This window comes from Leopardus geoffroyi, chromosome D4 (genome assembly GCF_018350155.1).
Source record: "Leopardus geoffroyi isolate Oge1 chromosome D4, O.geoffroyi_Oge1_pat1.0, whole genome shotgun sequence".
Taxonomy (NCBI): domain Eukaryota; kingdom Metazoa; phylum Chordata; class Mammalia; order Carnivora; family Felidae; genus Leopardus; species Leopardus geoffroyi.
The window spans coordinates 75,101,161-75,120,683 of NC_059342.1; the positions used below are offsets into that span (position 1 = coordinate 75,101,161).

At 44.8% G+C, this 19,523-nt stretch overlaps 1 protein-coding gene across 11 annotated transcripts in view; it reads right to left on the bottom strand.

Moving 5' to 3' along the window:
- Positions 1-19,523, bottom strand: part of TNC (tenascin C) — a 95,443-nt gene that overhangs the window by 55,337 nt on the left and 20,583 nt on the right. For all 11 annotated transcript variants that reach the window (XM_045469033.1, XM_045469031.1, XM_045469034.1 and 8 more), the window contains exons 2-6: positions 11,049-11,642; positions 6,711-8,120; positions 5,140-5,403; positions 4,020-4,135; positions 2,894-3,050 (exon numbers count right to left, since the gene is read on the bottom strand). In XM_045469033.1, coding sequence (XP_045324989.1) covers positions 2,894-3,050; positions 4,020-4,135; positions 5,140-5,403; positions 6,711-8,120; positions 11,049-11,505 — 2,404 coding nt within the window. In that variant the 5' untranslated portion in view covers positions 11,506-11,642. The remainder of the gene's footprint in view (positions 1-2,893; positions 3,051-4,019; positions 4,136-5,139; positions 5,404-6,710; positions 8,121-11,048; positions 11,643-19,523) is intronic.

A 19,523-nucleotide genomic window follows, 5' to 3' on the forward strand; every position in this document is an offset into this window, starting at 1 on the left:
TATGGAGAGTCATTTGTGATGAAACACTCCACCCAGAAAGTCGCAGCCATCCCAAGCCTCGCCATCTTTGTGCCTTTGTCTCAGCTCTCCTCCCACCCCACCCACTCTGGTGTTATCGTGTTGTGCTGTGTGTGTTGTGTTGTTGTGTGGTGACAGCAGGCGTGACATGCTATTTATTTCTTACCTCCTGGCCTCTGCCCTTGCTTTTCCTTTGTATCTTCTTCCTGAGATTGCCCTTCCCCCTCCAAAAAAATCTCCCATTCAGCCTTCAAAACCTCACTGATATGTCCCTTCCTAACGAGGGCCCTGTTTGGCCCTGTTGTAATCAGGTAAACACATTTACCCTTCCCAACGCGTATAAAGTTTTAGTTACATAAGATGGATAAGTCCTAGAGATATGCTGGACAACACAGTGCCTACAGGTGACAACACAGCATTGTATACTTCACAACTCATGGAGAGGGTAGACCGCATTCTAAGTGCTCTTGCCACGATTAAAAACACAAGTGCCTTAATGCACTTTTTTCACTGTTGTGTACCACATTTCTCTACAGTTTATTCAAACTGTGTTATTCAATTTAGATAGGGCCTAAATTCATTCATTTAGAGAATGGGTCCTTGAACCCTTTTAATACCCAGCATAGCAGCAGACTTCGTCATTTATGTCTTCATTCTTTTTTTTTTTTTCTCACGATATAAACAATTTTAATGCACACGTTAAGACAGACCAAGCATTCGGTAAATGCCTAAAATTAAGATATTAGGGCATTTAGTTAGTGTTTATTTCTTCAATTTAAAAATAGCTAAGTTTGTGTTTTCAGCATTGGTTGAGGAAACAATATCAAATGAAAGGAACTTTAGTTTTATATAGGAATGAGAAGGAGGAATAAGTCATAGCTGATTGTGAGAAACCTACACGGTCCATTGTTTGAATTCAAAGTGTCGATCCATCAGTCTCAGCTTACAGACGATGAACCCGTAGAACGCACAATGAAAATGAAGCTACAATTCCACCGTGAAGCTGCCTGTCCCGTGTGCTTACAGGTACCAGCAAGCACCCACACCACACCTGCTACGGTCCTCAGCAGCCCTTTCATAAGAAGGCCTGATCAAGTCAAGCTCACTGATCACCCTCCAAATCTGGGACCCTTGAACAGAGGACACTAGCTCTTACTACATGCCAAGCACAGTGCCTATCATGTATGTCCTCACTCTCATGACAACCCCGTAAGGACACTGTAAACCCATTTTCCCGATGGTAGGGTCATTAAAGAAGCAGACTTGCACAAAGTGACAGTGAGCCGTGGAGCTGGAATTCACACTCGGGTGTGTGTAGGTCCAAAGCCCGTGCTCTTTCTCCTTTAAATGTGAACGCCTCTCAAGAGCATCCAAATGCCAGAAATGGTTGTCATACAGCCTTATACAGATACCAGAGGGAAGGAGCCAAAAATGCTTTGTCACCCAAACTTTAAGGTCCTTTAAGCCTGGATAAAGTTCGGGTATTAGCAAAATGAACACATAAACGTCTGCCTCTCAGTGTTGATATTTATGTGATTAAGGAACTTCAGGCATTGGGATGTTTGCCCTGCTTAGAAGAATAAAGCAGCCGATCCCCAGAATTAAATTAAAAAGAAAGGGGCAGACAAAAGAAAAATTTTTTTGTAGTTTCCATACAAAAGAAAGTAAGATTTGCTTGATTTCTTCTATGCCTTGGTGGTGATCTAATGATTTTTTTCCTGTTGATACCTGCTTTCTACCTACCACAGAGGGATGGTGTCAGCATGATGGAAAACACTTGCTTACAGAGGAGACAGTCTAGGAGTTGGCTCAGAGCTAGGCAGAATGTGCAAATATTTAAATGCAAGATGTTCTTTCTTGCCATTAGTCAACAGATTTAACTTTTCCAACAATCTCTTGCCAAAAAGAATCAATTCCTGAAACAGTTGGCACATATGGTATCTTGAAGATAAAAAGGTTTTCTCAAATGGCAATGCAACATCATTTTATTTGTTTATTTATTGATGTTTAACAAATTTGCTTCTCGGTAAAACAGCTCCAAATTCAGATTGATTTTCCCCTCACCAAAGGATCTACTAGTGCCAAATTCTACTCTATCCCCAAGAAGCTCTGACATGTTTATTACTGAGAGACATTTAATTTCTGTTCCTATTGGAGACATGGGGTCAGCATTCTACATAAACCAGAGGCTAGTCAGTGCTAGTGGTAAGGGGATTGAAGTTACAAAACTAGACCCTGCTTACAGCTCTGCCCCTGATATTGTTAACCATGTGGTGTTTGTTAAATTGATTTAGATTCTCTAAGCCTCAGTTTCTACTAATAACAATAATATTTGCCCTACCTCTCTCACAAGACTGGTATGTAGATTAGGTGATGTGGTATGGTCTTACCTATCTTGTACCTGTGCCCCCTTTGAAATGTCACTGTGAGCCTCCTCTCATCAAGAGATGCATCTATTTCCTCACCCCTGAAATCTGGACTGGCCTTGAGATTTGCTGTGACAGAGTGATATGGTGCCACTTTTCAGCCAGTCCAGCTGCCGGGGGAGCAGGCCCAGGCTGGCAGACTGAGGCTGAGACACCAGGTGAAGCAGAAAAGCACCATCCTGGTTAAGACCACCGAAGGCCAACCAGCCCCCAGACCACACAGATGTGTACGCGAGCCTGCTCAAGAACAGAATCGCTCAGCTGAGACCAACCCCAAATCATCCCTGTGCAGAATCGTTGTTTTAAACCACTAAGTTTGGGGTTTGTTTTTTATAGAGCAAAATCTAGCCCATGCAGATGTTGTGTAAGGGGAAATGTTATCAACCAGAGGCGCTATGGGGTACAATCAGCTTTGTCACGGTGTCAGTGCTATTAAAGGTGATACTCACGGGTAGTGGTCACCCTCTTCAGGCCTGGGCCCCGGGTATTGTTTTTCACGATGTGCAGAGAGATCTCATACTCTTGCCCAGGAGCTAGGCCAGTTTGCCTGTATGTGGTCTCTGGTCTCCTCAGGCTTTTGGTGATCTCTCCCTCATCATCTTTATTCTGAAAGATAGGAACACCTTGATAAGAACTAAAGGAAGGGGATGCCTGGGTGGCTCAGTTGGTTGAGCAGCTGACTTCGGCTCAGGTCATGATCTCACAGTTCATGTGTTCAAGCCCCGTGTTGGGCTCTGGGCTGACAGCTCGGCTCAGAGCCTGGAGCCTGCTTTGGATTCTGTGACTCCCTCTATCTCTGCCTTTCCCCTGCTTGCACTCTGTTTCTCTCTTTCAAAAATAAATACACATTAAAAAAAAAAAAAGAACCAAAGAAGGTGCCAGCCTCTTCTTTCATGTGATTTACTCCTCTGAATCCCTTCCTTCACTAAGCATCACTCACTAGGCATCAGATCAGCTTGGCGGGTGCTGAGGACACAGACATGATAAGGACATTTCTCAAGTTTGCTTCTCGCTCTTGTAAACCAATCTGCTCACTCCTCTGACACTCAAGTCAAGTCACAGAATGTGAGAGCCAAAGCAGTTCTAGAGCCACAAACTCAATCCTTCCTTTGATAGACCGGGAAGCCAGCATCACAGAAGTTGGGTGGCTGTCCCATAGTCACGCAGTTAGTTAGTAGCAGAGCCTGGGCTTGGACTCAGGAACCCACTTTCCTGCCTCATATGTGCTTTTAGGCCCAGAGAGAAGGGATACTCAATCTCAGATATGCCTGGGGACATTTGGAGACAGAGGTCATTTCTTCTCTTCTTTGCCTCTGAGTAGAGATTTGCCAGACCATGAGGCACAAAGGGAACCTAAAGATGGCTTAGCATCTATCTGAGCTTACAGCCCTAAGAGCTATGTTTACTGACTTCTTAAAATAACCGAAAATATATATGCAAACATGCAGGGGCTAAGCACAGCCCTGACCCCCACCAGCAGCTAAGGAAATAAAGTTGATATAAAAGTGTGTACAGCCCTCGGACCATCTTTCAGATCCCTGAGGTCACATATGCCCACTCCTCTGGGTGCCTTACCATATTCCGGAAGATGATCTCCCACGTCTCAAAAGCGATGTCCAGAGGATCCCACTCCACCTCCACAGATGTCTCCTTGATGGACTTGAACTTGAGGCCTTCAGGTGCAGGCAAGTCTGTCAGGAAGACCAGAGAGAAGGATTCTGCATGTGTGTGTGGAGAGTGACACAGCGGTGATTCCCCTAAACCCCACTGGTGGATGCCTCACTCCGTTAGGGCTGGAGTGTATTTCTGACTGCTTCAGGGATACTGTCTACTGATGAGGCAGTGTGAAAATGAACATTGGGACCCACCATATGATTAAACACTGGCAATTTTGAATGGTTAAACCTGTTATGTAGAAGGGTTTGGAATCAGACAGAATGGACTCAAATCTAAGCTCCACTATTACCAGCTTTGTGTGCGTGAGCAAGTTGTACCAAGAGCCGCAAGCCTTAGCTTCTCCACTCAGGAGGGGGAGGTAAGTGTGCCTGTTTCTTTTGAGGAACTAAGTGAGGACTGAGTGATATACTGCATCATGTAGACTGCTGGGCATGCCTCCTGGCACATGGCCCACATTTAATACGTGGCAGCCAATGTTATTATTGCTAAGCAAAGAAAAAGATCAATTTCTAGACACAACTTGCTTTTAAGGTATGAAGGTAATTATACTGATATTGGATTCTTAAAAGAATAACTTGAACTCTGTAAAGTTTCCACTTTGTAAAAATATATAGGGACAGTGAGCTCCATAGGAAGGCTGTAGTAGAACAGAATGGTTAACAGTATCAACCTGCAACCAGACTTCCAGGGTTTAAATCCTCACCATTTATGATTTGGGATGAGATGCTTAACCATTCAGTCTCAGTTTCCTCATCTGTAAAATGGGTTAACACTCGCCCCTATCTTATAGAGTTATTCTGAGTCAAGTGAATTAGTATATGAGGGGTTTCTTTAAAAAAAATATTCAGTGGGTTTAGCTGGATCCCAAGGTCTTAATTGGTGTAATTCTGACAGGACAGCTATACAGCTATGGGGGCAAAGGCGGAGCAGGGACTCATGGGGGTGGTGGTTATGCACTGGGCAAACAGAGGGCGGTAGAGGCTGTCAGGGGGGTTGGGGGTGGGTTCTGCTCACTCACAAGTGGCCACCCTGGCACTGACGGGAATGCTCTTCTTGTTTTCCAGGATGGCGAACACGCGGATAAAGTACTCCACACCAGGCTCCAACTCCCGGATGGTGGCGGATGTCTGGTCCCCGGGCACCCGGAACTGCATTTCCAGGCCATCCTCGTGGGTGGGTGTGTACACGACGAGGTACTCGGTGACCCGCATCTCATTGTCCCAAGCCAGGTTCACGGTCTCTTCTGTCACTTCTGTCACAACGAGGTCTTTGGGAGGGGACACTGGCAGGAATAAGAAAGGACAGCTTGGGTCGGGTTTTGTCAGTAAGGTACTCTGTGAATTCTCTCTAGGTTTGTTTCCCTTGACTTGTCCCTTCCACAGCCAGTCACAGAGGCCTAAAATCCAGCTTCCGTTTTCTAAAATGAAAAAGGTCATCAAGGACCCCCTGCTGTGATCCAACCTTAAAACCTTTGGTGGCCTTCAGGCTAAAGTTCTGGGCCTGCAACATGGCCTTCTGGTTTCTTTGGGACCTGGCCCCTCTGAATTCTCTGTTCTCTGGATATTAGTTCAGATTCAGGCCATCTGCATGGGAACGTGCAGCCTGAGCTTAGCTCCCGGCTCTGAACTTGAGGTCACACGCTGTTAGTGCTGGAAGGCTATCTGGGACTCATTTGGTCCAATTCTCTCATTTTCTAGATGTGAGTGAGGCAGAAGAACTGGCCCAACTTTGTGTATCTCATCACATTTGAGGCTTACACCTCCTCCTTGCCAGCCTGCTGTTCTTTTCAACCAGGCTTCCCTGCCTTGGGCACATTAAACACATTTATTTATTCCTATCAATAATACCTTTAATCAGAGCAGAAATTCTCTATTACAACAGGTACGGTATGGGTGTGTGAGAGGGGTGCAAAGACCCCCCCCCCCTCACTGAACATGAGCATTATCATTCTTGGTTGTATTTTCACTCACTGTTTATTGAGCACTTACTGTATACTGTGCCTTGTGCTGTCAGGATAGTGTTCCTTTAAGGAGCTCATAATCCTTGGGATTAAAGACTATTATGAAAAAAAAAATGATTTAAGAGATGGGCCTGCCTCATAAGTGATTAGCACTCACTCTCTAGCTGAGTGTGCAGTTAAAACAGTTTGTTTAATGTAATCTCACTGTCCATTCAATTGAGCTGAGTCTTTGCTTCCATCCAAATAGAGCTTTAGTTTATTTCTGGTTCGGTGTCAGTGGGGAGTAAGAGAAGGCTCATATTTAGCAAAGAGGCTGTTAAAATCATTTTGTCTACCTCACCATGGGCACTGGGCGTTAAACTTGCGGTAGACGAGTCAGGTAAACCAAACAGCTCTACCGTGTATGAGCTAGGTGTCCTTGGGACAATTCTACACCTCCCTGAGCTTCTGAGCCTTCAAATAGATAGCCCCGTGACAGGTGACTAACCAGGGCTTCTGTAAAGGTGCGCATGTGTGCGCGTGTGTGCGCGTGCACACGCACGCATGTGTAATAGACAGGCGGATCTCCAAAGCGCACCCGCCACAGGCTCCCTCACAGCCAAGGCCGCGCTGGTTCAGTACGGACTCACCCTCCGAGCAGTCCTCCCCGGCATGGCCCTCGCTGCAGATGCAGTGGCCCTCCACGCACTGCCCCCAGCCACTGCAGTCGTTGGGGCAGGAGCGACGCCCACAGTCCGGGCCCTCGAAGCCCTCCTGGCAGACGCACTGACCGTCCTCGCAGCGGCCCCGGCCGTGACAGTCTCCGGGACACCTCCGCTCCTTGCAGGCTGTGCCCATGAAGCCTTCACGGCACACGCACTGCCCGTTCACGCAGCGGCCTTGGCCGTGGCAGTCGCCCGGGCATGCGAGCTCTGCGCAGTCGGGGCCCGTGAAGCCGTGCTCACACTCGCACCGCCCGTCCACACAGCGGCCCCGGTTGCTGCAGTCCCCGGGGCACCGCAGGTCGCGGCAGTCTTCGCCTGTGTAGCCGTCATCACAGACGCACATGCCGTTCACGCAGCGGCCGTGCCGGTGGCAGTCGTTGGGGCAGCTCATCTCACTGCAGTCATAGCCCTGGAAGCCCTGCTCGCACACACACTTGCCCTGCACGCAGCGGCCCCGGCTGTGACAGTCGTTGGGGCACCGCAGCTGGCCGCAGTCCTCCCCTGTGTGGCCCTCGTCGCACACGCACTGCCCGTTGACGCAGCGGCCGTGGCCGCTACAGCCATTGGGACACCTGAGCTCGCCGCAGTCTGCGCCCGTGAAACCGTCGTCACACTCACACCTCCCGTCGACGCAGCGGCCGCGGTTGTGACAGTCGGCGGGACACCTCTTCTCGCTGCAGTCGGCCCCGGCGAAGCCCGGCTCGCACACGCACTGGCCCTGCTCGCACCGGCCCCGGCCCGAGCAGGCGTTCGGGCAGCTGAGCTGGCCGCAGTCCTCGCCCGCGAAGCCCTGCTCGCAGTAGCAGGTCCCGTTGACACAGCGGCCCCGGTCGAAGCAGTCGTTGGGGCAGATGAGCTCGCTGCAGTCCTCACCCGTGAAGCCCTCGTCGCAGACGCACTCGTTCTCCACGCACCTGCCGCGGTCGTAGCAGTTGTTGAGGCACAGGGGCTCGTTGCAGTCGTGGCCCGCAAAGCCGTCCCGGCACACGCACCGGCCGTCCACGCACCTGCCGTGCTCCTCGCTGCACGGCACCGGGCACACCTCCTGGCTGCAGTCGGCCCCCGTGTAGCCTTCGAAACACACGCAGACCCCACTCACGCACTTGCCCTGGTCGTTGCAGTCACTGGGGCAGGCCAGCTGGCTGCAGTCCTCCCCAGTGAAGCCCTCGTCGCAGACGCACTGCCCGTCAAGGCACTGGCCCCGCAGGTGACAGTTGCCTGGGCATTCAGGCTCAGAGCAGTTGGGGCCTTTCCAGCCGGGTTCACAAACACAGCCGCATCCTTCCGTGCTAAAGTTCCCGTGGCCACTGCAGAAGGGCCTGGTGTCCAGGCGGCCTACAAGAAGAGAAGAGGCAGGCGGCTGATTGTAAGCAGCTGGTTTCCAGGTCACCACCTGTCAAGCCCAGCTTCAAATTCAGCCAGAAGAGGGTGGCACCCTCAGGCTCCAACTGGCTTGAAAACTAGTTGCTTAGTGTGTGAAATCAGAGGGGACTGGCATCCAATTAGAGTAGGCACGAATTCGTAATCTGTACTCTCTGAAATTGTACACTCACATGCAAGATTGTGTGTTAATGTGCGTATCTCTGTGTGTGTGTGTGTGTGTGTGTGTGTGTGTGTGTTCCCCCCATCTCCCTGGGGGAGGATCTATAGTTTTTATCGAATTTTTACGTATTCCCAGGACCCCAGTGATTACAAACTACTGCCTTGTGGAACAGGTTATGCTGGGCCATGTTATTTTTCCCGCACCTAGCCAAGGTCAAGCACATAAGAGAACAATTGTTTCACGCAAGAAATATTTGTTGAACTGAACTCTGAATTCTGATTCTGGCTCAATAGCTGTGCCGCATTTGGAAAGACACTTAGATGCTCTGAAGATCAGTTTCTTCATCGGTCAAGTGGTACCAAGAGCACTTCCCTCGGGTTTATCAGGGTTAAGTGAGGACCTTATGAACCTACTGTTGTTCTCATTGTGATTTTCTCCTGCAGAGATTTTGGGGTTGACTCAAGTTGGTATGTGGGTTTACGCTCTACAGCAGGGAGCAAGGCAATTAATAAAATGGTTGGAAAGGTAAGAATTAAATATATGTTTTCATGTATGGTAGCCACTAGACACGTGGGTATTAATTGCATTGTGGCTAGTCTGAACTGAGAGTTGCTAAGGAAGTTAAATACATACAGGATTGCAAAGACTAAGCTTAATGAAGGGAATATAAAATATCCTTTTTTTTTGTATTAATAATTTTGTATTGATTCCAGGCTGAAAAGTGGATAATTTGGCTACACTGAGTTAAATAAAACAGTTGATTGAAATTATTTTTACCTGTTCCTTTTTCATATCATTAGTGTGACTACTGAAGAGTTAAGAATACATATCTGGCTCATATTTCTACTGGACAGCACCACACTGAATAATTATTTCAACCCAGTCTTTGGCATTAACCCTGTTGTGTAACTCCCATTTGCATTTTCCAGGGAATCGATAGATATTGAATATAAAGTAATTTGTGTATAAAGAAAATTGTTTTTTTTTTGCCTTGGAAACCTAGAGCCTGCCCTATAGTACTCTCCACTTACGGTGATTAGGCCTACTCTTTTTTTTTAAATTTTTTTTTTTTCAATGTTTACTTATTTTTGGGACAGAGAGAGACAGAGCATGAACGGGGGAGGGGCAGAGAGAGAGGGAGACACAGAATCGGAAACAGGCTCCAGGCTCCGAGCCATCAGCCCAGAGCCCGACGAGGGGCTCGAACTCACGGACCGCGAGATCGCGACCTGGCTGAAGTCGGACGCTTAACCGACTGCACCACCCAGGCGCCCCTAGGCCTACTCTTTTTTAAAAAAATGTTTTATTCATTAAAAAAATATAACTGTTAAACATACATATTGAAATATGTCTAAGGTTGCTAATTGTCAAATAAATAGAAATTAAAATAACGAAGTACCATTTAATCCTTATATTACTTTCCTTCCAAATTTTAATAAATACATATGCATTGTAAAATAAATAAATAAATAAATAAATAAATAAATAAATAAATAAAGTTTTATTTACTTAATTTGAGTGAGACAGAGACAGAGAGAGAGAGAGAGAGAGAGAGAGAGAATGAGTGGTAGAGGGGCAGAGAGAAAGAAAATCCCAAGCAGGATTCACATTATCAGCGCAGAGCCCAACACGGGGCTCAAACCCATGAACTGTGAGATCATGACCTGAGCCAAAATCAAGAGTCAGACACTTAGCTGATTGAGCCACCCAGGCACCTCAATTAGGACTACTCTTGAAATACCTTATCAAAGTGCTTTCTGGTAATTTTTTCTGAGTGGCAGCAATAAAGAGGTTCAGCTCTGATTTGAAGCTACTTAAAGGCCCGGTGCTCTGTGCTCTGTCAGCTCTAGGGAGTAGAGATGAACACAATTTGGAAGTGGCAAAATTCCTGACAAAGGGGATGCCCTGGAGACAGGGTATCATGGGGGGAGTGTGAGTTCTGGAGACCACAGGCACACTCAGAGCTCCTCCCTGTTATTACTCTTGGTGCCCTTTTTGTGCCAGTTGGTTAACTTCTCTGAATCTCAGTTGTCAGATCTGTAGAATGGGAGTATTAAACCATACTCCAGAGGGTTGTTGGGAGGGTTCAATGAGATAATGAGTTACAGTGCCTGATACATAAAGGGGCTCAATGCATATTGTGATCGTCATTGGAGTTGCCATTATACTGAAAGATTATTTTCCAATTCCCAGATTTAGTACCACCATAAACAGAACTGTGTCTTTGTAAAAACACCAGGGTGTGGGATATCGTGGCTCAAGTCCTACCTCAGCCACTGGTGGCAGGACCTTGAGGAATCCCATCCTCCTTCTGGACCTTAGTTTCCATGCCTGTACAAGGAGGTGATGGGGCCATATCAGCACCTTTCAGGGAGTGATCTTGGGACAGAAACTTCATAAATATGCTCATAGGTTTTGAGATAGAGTGTGTAGATCCTGTGGTCAAATAAGTGTTAGAAACTAGCCATTAAAATGGAACAAGATTTTTCCAAGCAAGACTTCTCAGAAGCCTAGAAACTCCTCTGAGAAACATTTGTCATCAAGACTCTCCAAGAGCAGAACAGAGATGGTTACATTCTCCACATTTATTTGACCATAAAATCTCTTTTCAATGAACACTTTGTGAGGCTAGTTCCCACAGGGAACCCCTTTGGAAACAACTGATGGATCTGGCCACGCCCATCATTTCTCCCATCTGGACAGTGAGGCGCTGGGCGTACCTTCAGCGGGCTGGAGACAGCAGCCTGCTCCCGTGGTGCACTGCTCCCGCAGGGAAGACACCATATTCTCCAGCTCCTCCAGTCTGCTCAGGAGCTCCTTGACATCAGGAGCCGCGGCACAGCCACAGGCCCGCCGGGGGATGTTGATGCGGTGTGTGAAGACGATCTGATTTTCCCCGTCTACTGTGTGCTCCTGGAAGCTTTCACTGGGCTCTGATGGTGGTGGGGCCAGGTCTTTCTCCCCACTAGCGGGTTCCAGATCCACTGAGCACTGGGAACCTACTGGCAGCTTGATGTTGTAGACATGGTTAAACACCACTGGCTGGTGTTCCTCGGGCACAGTGACATTCACCCCACTCTGTCGCTTGTGCCGGATGACCTTCTTGAGGACCCCACCTTCAGTAGTGAGGGTAAGCAAAGCTAAGAAGATGCCCGCCAACATCACCATGGCCCCCATGGTGGAGGTGGGTTTGGCTGGGTGTTTCTGTGTTCTTGGATCTTAGGGTGTCTCACTCTCAGGCAGAAGTGGGGATGTGGAAGCACAGAGTAGAATCCAGATCAGTTTGTTCCTGATCTTCTTGAAGGAATTCTCTTCTACAATAAGGGAAAACAACAAGTGTGTTAGTTCTATTACTGATTGAATCTATTGAATATCATCATTCCAAGTGAATTGTGATTTTCTATCTCCTGTGTTTGAAGTTCTCCTGATATTCCTTCAGTATTCACCGTAGTGCTGATACAAACTGGTCTCTAACAGAATATTGCAGGGCCGCCTGGATGGCTCAGTCACTTAAACATCCAACTTTGGCTCAGGTCATGATCTCATGGTTTGTGAGTTCAAGCCCTGCATGGGGCTCTGTGCTGACATCTCTGGGCCCGAGAGGGATTCTGTGTCTCCCTCTCTCTCTCTGCCCCTCCCTGCTTGCACTCTCTCTCTCTCTCTTTCTCTCTCTCTCTCAAAAACAAATGTTAAATTTTTTTTATAAAAAATAAAAGAATATTGCAATCTTGAAGGCATGATTCACTCACTTTTCAGCTTCTGGAAGTATAGGGAGACAGCTGAGAATAGACAGTAGGACAAAAATTTGGAATATTATAGACCAGACCTGGGTTTTGATCTCAGCTCTAGCTCTGTGCCTCTGGGTAAGTCATGTAACTTTTCTTTGTCCTATGTTACTTTCTATACAGTGAATGGCTAAAGTGAGGGTTAAAGTAATGATATCAGTAAAAATATTAAGTAGAAATATTTCATGGATTTACGGATCCCTTCAATATTTACTAGAGGAGCCCACTGAGTCCTTGTATTGATATGAAGGTCATCATCCCAGTAGATGTTCAGTAATTCCTGTCCCTTATTATTGATCCTCCAATCTGCATTGAGCAGCATCCACTGGTTCTCTCTGCTCTGGGAGGCAGAGGTTCAAACGATGAATGCCAGAAGGCAAGGTGAGTTTCAATTACAGCCTAGCTTCTTACTAGTTATGCAGCTGTAGGAATAGTATACTCTACCTCTTTTGAGCCTCTGTTTCTCTTTTCCTTGATTTATTTCTAAAGACTTAAAAAGTCAGGTTTTTTGTGTGAAGAATCTGACACAATGTTTCTAAACCAGTTGTTCAAACCATGATCAAGGGCAAGAGATGGCTCAGAAAGAATGCCCACCAGCCTCTAATGTTTTATCCAGTCTACAAGTACTTGTACTAGTCTTACTGAGTGTTATAGACTAAATCTTGTCCTCGTCTCCCCTCAAATTCATATATTGAAGCCCTAACCACCCATAAGACTATATTTGGTGATGGGGCTTTAGCGAGGTAATTAAGTTTAAATGAGATCATCAGGGTGGGTCCCTACTCTGCTGGTGCTCTTGTCCTTATAAGAAAAGGAAGAGACACCAGATGACAGATCTCTCCCTCTTGTCTCCCTCTCTCTCTTTCTCTCTGCTCGTGCACAGAGGAAAGGTCATGTGAGGACACAGTGAGAAGGCAGCCATCTGCAAGCCAAGAAGAGAGGCTTCCCCAGAACTGAATCTTCCAGCACCTTGAATTGGGACATCTATTCTCTAGAACATGTAAGAAAATAAATTTTGGGGGGCGCCTGGGTGGCTCCGTTGGTTAAGCATCCGACTTAGCCCAGGTCATGATCTCACAGTTTGTGAGTTTGAGCTCCGCATCAGGCTCTGTGCTGGCAGCTTAGAGCCTGGAGCCTGCTTCAAATTCTATGTTTCCCTCTCTCTCTGCTCCTCCCCTGCTCATGCTCTGTCTCTCTCTCCTTCAAAAATAAATAAACATTGATTAAAAAAAAGAAAAAAGAAAATAAATTTTTGTTGTTAAGCCAAAATAACAATCTATGGTATGTTGTTATAATAGCCCAAGCAGATTAATACACTGAGTTTTCTACAATAATCAGAGTTCTGTAGAGGTAGAAATAAACATAAGACCAACTGCCTACCCTCAGAGGCCTTAACAATAGATTATAAATAAAATGGAATCACACATTTAGTACTTAAGGAACAAAGCAAGAAGGAAAGCAAATTACTGATATTGTGATATAGGTATAACTGCTTATGAAATTTGAAAAAAATAAAAATAATTGTCAAAAGAGTGATAGTTAGAAAGGACAGAATTTGAACTGAGCCTTAGAGAGTGAAAAGCATTAGGTACCAACAGAGTATGGAGGAGAGTATGCTATTGTGAGGCAGTTCTTACCTTGCTAAATTGTCTTATTCATCTGTCTTATGACTATTTATAAGTACAGCTAATCAACATAGTGGAGGAAAGGGTTGTTGTCAAAGGTCTTTGAGAAATTATTTTTTAAATAATTTTTTAAATTTATTTATTTTGAGATAGAGAGACAGAGGGAGAGAGAGAATCACAAGCAGGCTCCGTGCTGTCAGTGCAGAGCCTGATGTGAGGCTCAAACTCACAAACTGTGAGATCATGACCAGAGCCGAGATCCAAGAGTTGGACGCTTAACCAGTTGAGCCATCCAGGCGCCCTGAGAAATTATTGAATGGATAGGGAGACATGGTTAAACCTCAGGTGGTTATAATATCGGCCTAAACATGCTATGGATGCATGTGGGAACGATATATACAGGGCATGAAGTCATTCATACTCCTCTTTAATTAGGAAATACACCTAAATGTAGTTCAAGAAAATAGTTGAGGGCTATTTGGCTTTTAATCAGTCATTTCACAAATTGGCATTTTTCAATTACCCATGTTACTCTCTTACTTGCTCATTCAGAGTTAGCTATTTATGTCAATTAGATGTAGTATTTAGAATGATAATCCTATGGAGGTTTTCTAACTTTTTTTTTTCCAGAAAGGTCTTATCCCCATGATAGGATGCATCAACATGATACCACGTGATTGCGTCCTGCATGACAACAGAAAGTCTTTGCAAAAATCTGGAGAGGGATTATGGCAGGGAAAATGGAACTAAGAAGCATTCTGTAGGACTGAGCAGGGGTCTGGGGAGCTAGAAAACACTGGCTATGCACTTTATTTATTTATGTATTTATTTTTAAAGTTTATTTATTTATTTTGGGAGAGAGTGTGAGCAGGGGAGGGGCAGAGAGAGAGGGAAAGAGAAAGAATCCCAAGTGGGCTTTGCCCTGTCAGGAAGGATGACCTCACCAAAGGTGAGATCATAACCTGAGCTGAAATCAAGTGTCTGATGCCCAACTGACTAAGCCACCCAGGCACCTCATTGGCTATGCATTTAATCAAGAACTTCCTATCCACACATCCCCACCACAGCCTAATTATATTCATGCTTGATATTTTACCAACTATCCATGTAACATCTACTTAGGGCATCTACCCCCTGGTTAGGCAAAACCAAACAAAAAACAAAAACAACAGCAACAAAAAAAGGAAGCAAACACTTCTTTTGAGTATGCTTTCTTATTCAAATTAGTTTCCTAAATAAGAATTTGTGGATCTGTGGTGTAGGCCAGCTCACTGAATAAAAATTATTATGAAGAAGAGAAACTTGGCAAGTTCTTTTCTTTTAAACCAGCATAGCCCATTTTATTTGTTTACTGGACAAATATTCATTAATTGCACACTCTATTGCAATCGCTTTAACTCTCTTTGCCTTCCACAAAGTCCTTCCTTCCACCCCCTTCCCATCAATTCTTAGCCTCTTCTTTTTTTTTTTTTTTTTTTTTTATGAGGAAGGGCCATGGGCCAAGCTTGAAATGCTTTTGGACTTTTATCCAATGCTTTTTTTGTGTGTTGCTAAATGACTTAAATTTCCATCTAAAAGGCCATTAGAATTGCTGGTTGAGACTCTGAGGCAATGAGTCTAGGGTAATAATGACCAGAGTATGGGTTGAGTGAGGATTTTTCACCGTGTATGTAAGAGCCGTGTACTGGCACAGCAAACACCACATTGTTTGGAGGAAGGAAATGTGATTCTTGAGGGTTGTGTATTTCCCACTGGCTCATGGTGGTCTGAGGGCAGGTGGATTTTTTTTTGTACTTTAGAAAAGACCCATTACATCTCCAGTGTGGAGGAAAACACCCAGGCTTTGGGATTAGACACACCTGGGTTCAGTGTCGCTCACTAGCTCTGTAACTTTGCCAACCTATTTATCCTCCCTAAACCATGATCTTATTGGTAAAATGGGAGTTGGAGTCTTTCCAGAGGGAAGTATGGATTAGAATTCTGTACAGAAAGTACCCGGCATGGCATCAGGCACACTTTAAAAAGTAGCCCCTATTTCTTGCATTCCTAAGAACAAAACTTAGCATGAGTTCAGGGCACTAGATTCCCTTTGCTTAAACTTAAGCTTGACCTCCACATTGAATCCTGTCTTAAACTCTGCAGCCACCTGGATCTAGATGAAAGAGGAACTGCAGAAATTGCTGAGGGGGGAGGAGATAAACCTTATGAAGATAAATTTTCTAGAACTGGAAATATTTACACCAGAGAGGAAAATAGGGAGCAAAGAATAACCTTTAAAAATGTAAAATATTCTCTTGCAGACAACTGGCTGGTTAATGCCTCCTTTGAGGATAGACCTAGGGATAATTACTTTAGATTCCAGTTGGTGACATTTAGGTTAGGTATGAAGGATCATGCTCTGAGAGTAGGGCTTTTAAATTTTCAGAATGAACGACTCACTCTGTAGAGACTCTTTAAAAAGCACAGGCAGATTATTATCTTTATAGGAAGTGATCAGGCAACGGAAAGTCTGGAAAGGATCTTGTAGGAGGAATGAGTGTGGACCTGTGTGTGTTTATCTTGTAGTTGAAAAAGCCAGGGCTGAGAAAGACAGGATGACCATGTATAAATCCTAGGGAAGCAGGAACTGGCTAGTCCCTTGTGCCCTCAGTGACAGAACAAGAGTCAATGTGTGTTTATGTTGGGGGTGGGGAGGAGGGCTGGTTACAAGAAGGCAAATTTCAGCACAACAGGAGAAATATTTTTCTACTTGGAACTCTCCAACAGAAAGGGCTTCTTTGAGAATATAGGACGCTCCAAGGCATTGGAATGCAGACTCGTGTTGAAGAACACAGGTTTTGTAGACAAACTGTCTTGGGTTTGAGTCACCATTCACCTTTCTCTTTCTTGGGCAAAGTGTTATCTACTATCCTAAGCCAGAGTCACTTCGTTGTTAAAATGTGATACAGTTTCCTCAAAGGATTGTTGTGAAAAGTGCATGAGATAATGCAGGTAGTGGGGATGGCACAATCTTTGTCAGCAGCAGGAGCTCATCAAAGGGAAGCTTCTGTAGTGAAAAGTATGGACTTCAATGAATAATTTGCCTAGAATTTGCTTTCTTTCAACTCTTGAAATCCCTACCCTGGCATACACCAATCTGTTTTTTTAAACAGGGATAAAAATTCTGCACGGAAGTGGAGATTTCTCAGAGATCCCAGACAAATATGCTTTGGGACATATGGGTATAAATATACGTATGGGTCTATCAATCTTTTAAGATTAAAGGATCTGATTAGCATCGATATTTTCAAAGGAGAGCAACAGGAAGAGACACAGCTTTTGCACTGGCTCAATCATAGATTGTTATGGTCACACATTTAGGACAAATGGGCTATTTCCAAGCGTTGCCCAGGTCTTTATTCTGTCTCAGCATATATTCTGGGTGCAGAAAAGTACACACAGATCAAACTTCACTGTGTGTCTTTATCAAAAGCAATTTTTGGAGCCAAATGAACTCCTGCACACTATTTTTTATGAGACCCCTTAGGTCCCTCCATTCCTGTTAATTTCTCAAAACATAATTAATCTGGAGGGGGAGAAAAACTACCATAAACATTTCCCCATAAGATAGAAGGTTCAAGAAGAAGTAGAAAATTTTGAATTCATTGGTCTAGAGCTGTGATGTCCAATATGGTAGCCACTAGTCACCAGTGGATGTTAAAAATAAAATGAATTAAAATGAAATATAATTAAAATTTCCATCCTCAGTTATAATGCTCACATTTCAAGTGTTTTACAATGGCATGTGGCCAGTGACCATAACATCGGTGCAGATAAAGAACACTTCCATTGTTTCAGGGAAGTTCTACTGAGCAGTATTGGTTTAGAGGGGTGCTTAGTGGTAGTAAGTCCATGGTACAAATGAGAAAACTGAAGCTCAGAGAGGTCAAAGAGGCACTATATGATGTTGATACGTGTCCCGTTTAATGAAGATGGGTTAGTACGTCAGGTAGTACCTGAGGAAGGAGACTAGTGAGAGAAGATGGCATCTTCTAAACACAAGCAAATATGTATGTGATTATAATTTCCATTACATTTTTGGACCTTACATGTTCAAACATATCCAGGTACATGTGGTCTTAATGGCTACTGTCCTCCTCAAATCTGAAGGGACATCCATCTTGCCTCAGGTTAGCATCCTTCCCTCCCACCCTCCATTCTACCTTGGGATAGGAAGTTTTTTCTTCTTCCTCTTTCTGCATCCCTTAGAGCCCCAAGTTCTCTATGAGTTTCTTCTCTTCAAGTGAAACCAAAGACTAGCTACTCTAGGGACCATTTTGGCCATGCCTAACATCTTGTCCTGCTCTGCCTCACCCTTTTCTTGGAAGATGCTAGAACTTGTCAAACAAAGATAATTTATGGCTCTTCTTCTATTGACCCAACACTACTCTGTCCCAAAGTTTTTGAGGGGACTCAGTCCATTTACTTCAGTAATATAAACTATTCTGTTGATGAAGCAGCTGGGTGTGAGAGAAAGAGCTTGGTCTTCGGAAATGGACCTACATTAGAATCCAGCTCTTCCACTTAGTAGCTGCTACTGTGGACATTCACTTTCTCCTGAGCCTCACTTGCCTCATCCCCTACATTCTGATACATATATCTATTTCATCATGTTTTGGGATGAAGTTAGATGTATGTTAAGCCACTAGCATAGTGTCTGGCACACAGTAGGTACTTTACATATAGTGGCTAATAATAATAGAAGCAGTAATAACACTGGTCAAATAGAGAATGGATCAGAAAGAAAATTTTGCATCTAGAAAGGATGAGAGAATCAGAGAGATACATCATGATTATAGTAATATAATAGGTAACAACAGAGATTGGCCGGCTTAACTCTATTCATGTTTAAAGTGGAGGGAGGCTGCACTTTTGTGAGGGGCTTAAGTAAAACACTTTGAAAGAAATGCCATCTGAGATGGATCTGAAGGATGGGTGGCATTTTGAAAAGTGGATGGATATCACTGTAGTAGGTGGGTAGAATCTGAAGCCTGTGGAGGTTTAGAAAGGGAACAGAGAAAAGGCAAAAAAGTTGGGATGCATGGCTGATAAGGAGAATAAAGAAGTTGACAGTAGAGGTGCCTGGGTGGCTGGGTTGGTTAAGCATCTGACTCTTGATTTTGGTTCAGGGTATGATCTCAAGGTTTCTGGGATTGAGCCCCACATCAGGCTCTGCACTGACAGCCTGGAGCCTGCTTGGGATACTTCCTCTGTCTCTGTCCCTCTCTCAGTCTCTCTCTCTCTCTCTTTTTATAAATAAATAAATAAGAGCGCCTGGGTGGCTCAGTCAGTTAAGCGTCTGACTCTTGATTTTGGCCCAGGTGATGATTTCATGTTTGTGGGATTGAGCTCCACGTTGGGCTCTGTGCTGGCATCCCAGAGCCTGCTTGGGATTCTCTCTCTTCCTCTCTCTCTGTTCTTCCCCTACTTGCTCGCTCACTCTCTCCCAAAAGAAATAAACACTAAAAATGTTTTAAGTAAATAAATAAAGAAAGAAGCATTTAACTAAAAAAAAGATGACAGTAATAACAGATGCTTCCCTTTGTGGCTCCCTGATAGAGGCAAAGGTAGGGTAAAGGGTATGGAATACTGAAGGTTAGTTCTCCTGGGCATGTCAACAACATTAGGGGGAGCAGAAAGGGGCAAGCACATGGAGTTGGTAGAATGATAGTAAGGAGTACATGAAAGGTCAATGTGAAGAGTTGGCACTAAGCCCAGGAAGCAGTGTTGCATCTCTCTAAGAATA